General features: G+C 45.1%; 1 protein-coding gene across 1 annotated transcript; it reads right to left on the bottom strand.

Moving 5' to 3' along the window:
• LOC103050015 (TNF receptor-associated factor 2-like) lies at window positions 1-6,775 on the bottom strand. Its single transcript, XM_007441614.4, has 5 exons — window positions 6,464-6,775; window positions 3,873-3,930; window positions 3,099-3,197; window positions 2,341-2,460; window positions 1-1,645 (listed from the first exon to the last, which is right to left on the bottom strand). The coding sequence occupies exons 1-5, from the start codon at window positions 6,613-6,615 to the stop codon at window positions 965-967; spliced, it is 1,110 nt and encodes a 369-aa protein (XP_007441676.1). The 5' UTR covers window positions 6,616-6,775; the 3' UTR covers window positions 1-964.
• Window positions 6,776-8,916: the final 2,141 nt, after the last annotated feature.

Here is an 8,916-nt window from a genome sequence, read left to right as displayed (position 1 = left end):
ATAACCAACATGAAACACTTTCATCGATCATATAAATATACTTTAATGTTTTATTTGGATATCAGTACACATGTACTCTTATATAATAAATACCAGAGTTGTTAATAAATAAGAGTGCGAGGTAGAAAGAAATGTCAAGTCTAAGGATATGAGAATCCTTAGTTGTTATTGCAAAGTCCCTTTTCCATAAATAGTGCTATGGATATAATTAACAATGGCATTTTGAAATCATCAAGTTCATCCATTCCCTGCTAATGATTAATAGGAAAAACACCTGCCCGTACGATGTACCATTGCAACATCCTATTTTGTGTTGTAAAACTCCCATCCTGCCTTTAACATCATTTTATGGCAACTGTATATTTTAACAGACTGGAAGCAATGTAACAAGAGAGCTGAAAATTTGCACCTCGGATATTGTGTGCAAATTATTCCATATTGCCCAAAAGAAACAGATCCTTGGATTTCCCCACTCACAGGTTAATAGACAACAGAACGTGATCTGTCTCATTTACCAAATTCTTGGTAAATCTCAACTCTCCCATTGCAATGTTGTCTGGGGAAAACTAGTCTTCAGATAAATATAGTATCTATTAGGGTTGGGTATTTATAGGAAGGCATCTTGACATCCTTGACCACTGAAAAACATTTTCCACATTTCTCTGCATTTAACAGAAAGATATTCTCCAACAGCTGTCCATAAAAATCCCATAAGGATTGTAATGTTTAGAGGATGTTCCACATCAGTCTTGAACATAATCAAGGATTGATTTCCCATGAGTTCAAGCCAAAACAATATGCTGCTTTTAGATGACCTTGAGAAGCAGTTGATGATCTGTTTTGAAATGGAAATTGTGGTTGGCACAGTTGGGTGGTAGTAAAGAAAAGATTCAATAAAAAACCCTTGAAGTATTAAAAGTAATAGAATATGTTCACCATAAATTCTCTCCATCTATTTCCAGCATTAAATGTCTATTCCTGTCAAGTCCACCATTATTTTGAGGTAGAGCGTGTCATCTTTGAGGTAGCTGGGAATCTCAACATGGCTGGCAAATAAAGGACTCCCACTGGCCACATTGAGTCTCTGGTGAGGCTGCTGGAAAGAAGTGCTTTGGGGATCTGGGAGGAAAGTCTCCACCAGAGGTGACTTCCTTCGTGTGGGATCCAGGAGAGAGAAGGTGACTTTTTGCCGGAAAGGCCAGGGCAGAATGTCATCGTAAGGCCCTTTGGCCAAAGCAAGGAAGAGCGAAAGGTGGCCACCCTTACCTACACCATCTCCATCAGGGTATAGTCGGACATAGAGGCGGTATCCAAAAGGGTGGGTGGCAAAAGCTGGAGAGAAGATGGAATGTCTTTTCCCACTTTTGGCATCCTTCAGGAGCTTGGAGAAATTCTCCACTTTCCATACTAAGATTCCATCAGTGCTGACCAGCTCCTGTGAGGATGGTCCAGAACCTTTGGTTCCATGAGGACCATTACGTGTTTCCTGAGAAATTTTGAGCAACTCCTCATACTGAGAGCAGCAACGTTGGAGGGATTTCACAGTGGAGACTTGGTGATTCAGCTGCCGACGCAAAGATGCAATCACCAGTTCTAGGGCCTCCACACGCAACTGGACAGCTTCCATGTTCAGGGAAGGACCACCCTAGAGAAGAAGAAGGTAAACTCACATAAGAAAAAAGCCAAAATGGAGGCACAAAGTCAAGGCAGTTCCCTTCCCCCCCCAACTGTTTTCAAAAGTGCTATCACTTTCCTCTTAATTAAGCTGCTTTGCTTATTATAATTACTAAATTAATAGGACAATCAGAAACCCAGGAGAATCTATTCTGGATACAGTGAAATCACCCTTTCTCTAAACATTACATTCTGAGTGACATTTGCTCATGCTGTGCTGTCATGTTTTGACTGAAAATCCTCATTTTCTCTTGAGGATCCTCAAAGTTCTCTTCTTCAATCTTTCAGCACTACTTTCTCCAATCGTCTAGGTTCCCTCTGAAACCCTGTTATCTTGTGGCATCTTAAGAATGTATGAAGAGTCCACATAGTGGCCAGCATTTGGAACTCAGAAAAGGACGAGAGGGCTGTGGGCTCTTGTACAGTTGCTTCCCACCAATTGGTATTTAAGATCTGTCCGTGATTCAGGAGGTAGCATGTAACCATACAGACTAGAAGCTACATGACCCCTGATCCTGATCTTCTGATCCTCCATGAATGTGTCCAGTGCCTTTGTAAAACCATTTAAATTAGTATCTATGACCACTTGTAATGGTCATTTAACAATGACCATTTAATAATGCATTAAAAAAGAATTAGGCTTTCAAGGTTTATTCAGTAACTTACCATGGTGGGAGCAATGAGATTCCAGTGCTCTGCCTTCTCTTTATTCACATTTTGGTCTCCAGGAGTTAAGGTAGCATCTCTTGTAGTTCCAATAGGTGCCTCAGGGAGGCATAAATGCTCCTATGATTAAAGATCAGGACAGCATAGTTCAGACTATGATGAGTCATAGCTTCTGACACTTGATCATGACTCTGAGACACAGCCAGATTTCGAAGTTCTAAACCTTCCAAGGACATGTCTATAGCTTATGTGGACACGTTTTACTTGTCATAGCTTTAATTGTCATGGCTCCCCCCCCCCCAAAAGAATCCTGAGAATTGTATATTAGTAATTAGGTAAGGTAACCCTGTTAGAAATCCCTAGGCCATAAATCTACAGGGGGATAACAATAAATCAGTTTGTATATGGGGTATACTTTTTCCCAGTCTTCCTTTCATAAATTGTCACACAGTTCTAGCCCTTTCCTCATTGAAGATATATGATTTTAAAAATCCAGGAAATACTTTATTTAACTGCTGGTTTTTGTTACTGATATTACAAACACCTTCCCATTATATTAATGCTACCATTAATGTATGAAAATTGCCATCACACTTTTGAACCAGGGTTCCCCAGCCAATTCATAATCAGTATCACATTAAATCTTAGTGAGATATTCAATTAATATCTTTTTAACAATGGACTCAGGGGCTGATTGCCAAGAGAAACAGAGCAGGATCATGAAAAGCAATGAAAGTGACAACGTTTGTTGAAAATACCTGGTATGATTTCAGAGTTCCTGTCCATGTGCAGTTAAAATTTGGGCAGGCTACTTGTGTGGCAAGAGCGTCGTTCTCTGCTGCTTTGTCACTATGGAACTGTGTGAGAGAGAGAGAGTCAAGAGGTGAGATGATGATGATGATAAGTTGATCGTGGTAACGTTAGATCCACACCCCCTTTTCTAACATCCACCTCCACCATTAGGATGGCCCTATCATTAGGTAAACTGAGATAGTAACCCCAGGAAGCAGATCCTGAGGATTGGTGGCAAGATCTTGCAGAAAAAGGTGGATGTCACGTAGATTGCTTAAACCCCTCTAAACTCTGTGGTGGTGATGTTTCTTCTACCACGGGTACTGAAGTTTCAACTTGGTCCAGCTTTTGCCCCCTCCACTCTACAGACTACCTTTAAGATATAGTCCCCCCACCGGCTGGATTCTCCGTTAGGTGAATCCATCATGTGATTTCTTTAGTTTTGGCTTAGCATGTAGATGCAATCATGTCTTGTGGAGTATGTTTCATGAGAACATCAGAAGACCCCTGCTAGCACAAGCCATCAGCCCATCTAGCCCAGCATGTATGTATGTATGTATGTATGTATGTATGTATGTATGTATATATTTCAAATTTAGTCACCGCCCATCTCACTCAATGAGATTATATCCACAGGAGTTCAAACTCAGTTTTTTTTCTTCCCATCCATTCACCGCTTCTTTGACTGTTGGATATTTATAAGGTTGTTCTGGTCTGAGAACAATTATCTTGACACTCACCTCCTTGAGATTCAGAGCCTTCTTACACGTAAAGCAGGTCACCACCATCTCTGGGTCCCTGAGGAAGAAAACAAAAGAGAAGAAAGTGAACTGAATGAACATTTAACAGCAGAACTATGGGCAATTTTGAAGGGACTCTCTCACACACACCCCGCTTCCAACCACAGGCCACCTCATCCTCTGACATGTGTCCCATCACACTCTTCCCTTTGCTCTTCCTTTATACCTAGGCAATATAACTACATTTTGGGATTTGATTTATCAAGGCCATTCATCTCCTTTTGGGTCTGCCGTTCCTTACCAGGAAAATAAGAAGAAAAATAGTACTCAAGGCACCTAGCAATAAAAATCCAACACAAGAGCAGAATTCTGATGAAAACCTCATTAATTTGTCAAATTAAAAACCACAAGCTTTAAAGAAAAAAGTTTCATGGAGACCCTACAAAAACACTCAGTCACAAGTCAAAATGTGAACTGTCCCTTCATGATTAACTAGGTCCCATTGACACGATGGTTGAGGAACAATCTCAAACTCCATTTGGGTTTTTCAGCGAGTTTTGGATGGGCCCCACCTCAGACTGAGAGACCCTCAGCTTGCATTAGAGCAAGATTTCCATGGAAACTTAGAGTTCCAATAGAAGCGAATGTGTGAAGCTCAGGGTTGAACGGCGGAGTCCTCGGGGTTCTCTGAGCTTGGCTGTTTTCTGGCCAACGTTTCGTTACCTGGCTCGGTAACATCTTCATTGCAAAATAAAGATTAAAAAATATGATTTTAATTGACAGGAGAAAGATGGATTTCTGAAATCATGGGCACTATGCAGTTACCTAGCCGGGTAACCAAACATTTGCAAGAAAACAGCCAAGCTCAGAGAACCCCAAGGACTCCACCGTAGAGTTCCTCAAGACCTTGATTGGATTCTATGAAACACTGAGGTCAAAAATCATAACGCAGCCCATTTTGTATTACTAGAGTTTTGTCACTTGATCGGAGGTTCTGGGAATAAATTGTCTTTAACTCATATCTGGTGGCCTAAAAAATTTGAAAACTCCTAAATTAAAGCCCTTCCTGTAGGCTTACACTCTTCTGATAGCTCCCTAGGATTTCTAACATGCACACAAAACATTAATTAAATTAAACATGAAAGTAAATATATTAGGGTCTCTCTGTTGGAGGTGGAACCCATCCAAAACTAGTTGAAAAACCCAACTAGAATTTGAAGTTGCTCACTAATATTGTACAGTGCCCATAATTTCAGAAATCCACCTTTTTCCCATCAATTAAAATAATTTTTTTAATCTTTATTTTTTTTTAATCACCCCCTAGCCAAGGCTCTCTGGGCAGTTCACAATAAAACACACTAAAAAATACAATCAGAGTAAAAGAAGATTAAAAAGAATACAAAATAAAAACACCATATAAACCAGGCGGCAGCATGGCAGGCATTCATAGACTAAAGCAACACGAATTAAAATACAATTAAAAGCCAATTAAAAAGCCTGGGGAAATAGAAAGGTCTGGCGCTGAAATTATGCTAATATGGGTGCCAATCTCTCTGAGGAGAGAATTTCATAACTGGGGTGCAACCACAGAAAAAGCTCTCCTTTATTCTGTCATTTGAATGCACTATTCAAGAGAATTAGCAACAAATGTAGGAAATTAGCACACAATCTGGTGGGAAAGTACGTAGGAAGCAAGCAGACAACAGGCCTGAAATTGAAGAAATGCAAAATAAGAATTTAATTTGCATTCCAGTGCAGAGAAAGGGGGGGCCGACCAGTAGCTCAGACCCTATGAAGAGCAGAACCAAAGTACGATCCGTCAGGGAGAAAATCTATCTTCGTGACCGCTGGGAGTCGGAAACGACTTGATGGCACATAATCAATCAATCAATCAATCAGTCAGTCAGTCAGTCAGTCAGTCAGTCAGTCAGTCAGTCAGTCAGTCAATCAATCAATCAATCAATCAATCTTGTGCTTGCTCTCCATTTGCTACCATTAAGAAAAGGACGCGGCTGGGTCCCAGAGGCGAGAGACTTTCCCTCGGGAGCTAAAAGGGCTCATCTCCCCATTATTGCCCTAAGAAGAGCAGCGCACGACCGCAGCCCACCGCCCCGTCGCCTTCCACGCGCAGGTTTTGCAGGTTTTGTATCCCAAAATACAGCCGTCCCGAGCAAGCAAACGCCTCCTTCGGAGACAGAGCAGAACCCAGAACGAAACCGGTCCAGCCGGTCTAACAACCAACCTGCCAGGGGCAATCCCGCCCCGCTCCCCCCAAAGGGGCCCCGTGATTCTGAGCGCCAGATTCCCCACTGGAAGGCGCTGATCTGCCCCCGGGTCCGCGGAGGCGCCGAGGAACACAACCCCGCCGGCAAACCCAGGCGCGCAGAGTCCGCTCCGCGCTCCGCCCGCCCGGCTTGCTCCCAGTTCCGCGGGGTACGACTTTCAGCCTTCTCCGCCCGCCTGCTGGCCGAGCATCGCGGGACTTGTAGTCCAACGCATTCGGGGGGCAACCCCAGGACGGGATTCGTGAGAGCGGCTCGCTTGCCTCTGCCCTGCCCCGTCCTTGCCCGCGATCGCTGCTCGCCACTGACCTGAAGAGCCCCTTCACGCATCGCCGGCAGTAGCGATGCCCGCATTCCGCCTGCTGCGGGTTGCTCAGGAGGAAGCCGCACGCTTGGCACAGCAACCCCGCTTTGCCGAGAGGATCCATGGGCATCACGGAACCGCGGCGCTTTCCCATCATCCACGAGCGCTGCCTCGAGCCGAGCTGGGCTGCCCGCAAAGTCAGCTCTCTCTGTCTGCCTGTCTGCCTGTCTGTCCTCCCACCCGTCCGTCCTCCGTCCGCCTGCCTCGCTGGCTATTCCGATCTGACTTGCCGGCAGGCGGGCGAGTGGAGGGATTTATAGGCGGCCGCGCGGCTCGGCGCGTGAGTCATGCGAGGACGCACGCACGAGGGAATCCCGGGCCCGGCGGGCCTCTTCGGGGCAGCGGGCGGGGCTGCGTGCTGGAAAAGGCTGCTGGGCGGAGCCGCGGGAAATGTCTCGACTTGTCCGGGCGACCGAAGGCGCTGGAGGAGCCGCAGAAAGCGGGGAAGTGCAGCCGGGGGACGGGGGCGGGTGGAAGAAGGACGAAAGCGAAAAGGCACAGTCCAGGGACGGGAAATGGGCGATGGGAATAGGAAAACGAAGCCAAAGGAAGCGGCGAGGGAAGAGAGCAAGCCCCGCTGGGCGACCGCCGGCCGTTGCTGAGCCCTCACACTGTCCTACCTCGCAGGGGTGTGGTGAGGAGGAAGCGGAGGGAGGGGGAAACGATCGGGAGCTGCGGCCCCTTGGAGAGAAATGAAAAGGATACATGTGCCACATTTTGCCCTTCAGTGCCCTTTCAGGGCTACAGCTCCCATTATCCACAGCTGACCGGGCCATAGCTGGCCGTGCTTCAGAAGTGTTCAGCAGGACCGCAGGCCAAAGGGAGTGACAGCGGGGCACCCCAAAAGGATCCACGCTAGTGAGTTCCGGCATCTTTTGGAGTCGGTGGCCAGAATAAATTAGCCTTAATAAATCTAATAAATCATCATCTTCATCCAGTCCTAGATTGTTAGGATAGAAAGCCTGTCCTCGTTATTGTTCTATTGGTACCACCCTGTTGGGTTAGCTGCCTCTGTAACAGTTTTTCTCAACCTTGGCAAACTTTAAGATGTTTGCTAAACTTTAAGACTTCAACTCCCACAATACAGTATACAGTATTAATAGGAGAGAATATATGTGTGTGTATGTGTGTGTATATATATATATATATATGTATATGTATATATACACACACACACCATATCTATGTGTGTGTATATGTGTATAAAACATGCATGTATGTATATATCATGTATATATGTGTACGTGTGTCTATAAAACATACGTATATATGTTATACAGTATACAATAATACTGTTCCGGCTTACATACAAATTCACCTTAAGGACAGACCTTGGGAACGGAATTCGTTCTTAAACTGGGGACTACCTATACTTGGATTATGGCTGGGAGAGGAATGGCTTTATTAATTATACCTTTGCTTTCTTCAAAAATCTCTTCGAGGTTCCTCCTATAATCCCCCTTCTAATCCTGTTGTTTGTCCCGCTTGACTGCAGAGCCGGCTGGCTTTTACGCTGTGCTCGCCTTGTTCTTACCAAGGACCAATCAGCGCATGATGCCACAGGGTCTTCTGTTTATTGCATGCGCTTGTTGCAGAGAGGGGCTGACTGACATCCAGCTGGTTTCCATGCCTAAGGGAGGACCAGAACCTGTGGTTCCCAACTCCTAGTCCAACACCTTCCCCTTTAACAGCAGGCTGGGTCCTGTCTGCAAGAGAGGGACCCTCAAGGTCCCCTAGGGATCTTCCGTGGCTGAAGGGGAACCGAGAACCTGGATCTTCCCGTTGCTAGTCCAGCCTCTTCACTGCTACTCACCTTGGTTCTCCATAATCCCCATCCTAATAACATTGTCACATAGGCTAAGTGGGATATTGACTGGAAGACCAGTTCCCCCATTTTCCCCCATTATAAGGAAATCTTCTGCTCCCTACCTTTCTCAAAACAGTGTCTAGGCATGAAGAAACCAAATCAAGATCAATGTTTTTGATCACTGGATTTTTCAATGGAAACCCTAGCATTAAAGAGAGTGTCCCAGTTGATCCGCTGTTTAGAATGTTATGATAATTCGATGGAGGATTCTTAATGTGACACCTCTGTCTGGCCCTTGCCTCCTCAACATCGAGGGTCTCGTGTGGAGGGAGCCCCGCGGTGGAAGCTGACTGCAGGCCAGGTGGACGCAGGTCTGTGTCAGAAAAAGCTGACCTATCTCAGGATACAAGGTGGAAATATCAAGCTGGATGGTTTCCCTGAAGCATGGATTTCTTTTCACTTTTCATAAAGGAAATAGGTGTTTCAGATCGTTTGTGTTGCCCACACTTGCTGGAGAAATTAGGGGAAGGAAAAGAAAAGGAGTACTAGCGTATCTGAACACAGCTGTTTTGACTGTTCTGTGGAAATGTG

The sequence above is a fragment of the Python bivittatus genome, unplaced genomic scaffold (assembly GCF_059951505.1).
Source record: "Python bivittatus isolate LINGU-HERP-01145 unplaced genomic scaffold, Pbiv_v1 ctg000750_np1212, whole genome shotgun sequence".
Taxonomy (NCBI): domain Eukaryota; kingdom Metazoa; phylum Chordata; class Lepidosauria; order Squamata; family Pythonidae; genus Python; species Python bivittatus.
This window is presented reverse-complemented; position numbering and strand designations above follow the sequence as displayed.

Excerpts from the sequence above, each read along its gene's own strand:
- LOC103050015 (XM_007441614.4), bottom strand. The coding sequence starts at position 6,615 with ATGATGGGAAAGCGCCGCGGTTCCGTGATGCCCATGGATCCTCTCGGC. Across the intron at positions 3,931-6,463 it reads TGCGTGAAGGGGCTCTTCAG|GGACCCAGAGATGGTGGTGA; the intron begins GTCAGTGGCGAG and ends TTTCTTCCTCAG. Across the intron at positions 2,461-3,098 it reads GAACTCTGAAATCATACCAG|GAGCATTTATGCCTCCCTGA; the intron begins GTATTTTCAACA and ends CTTTAATCATAG.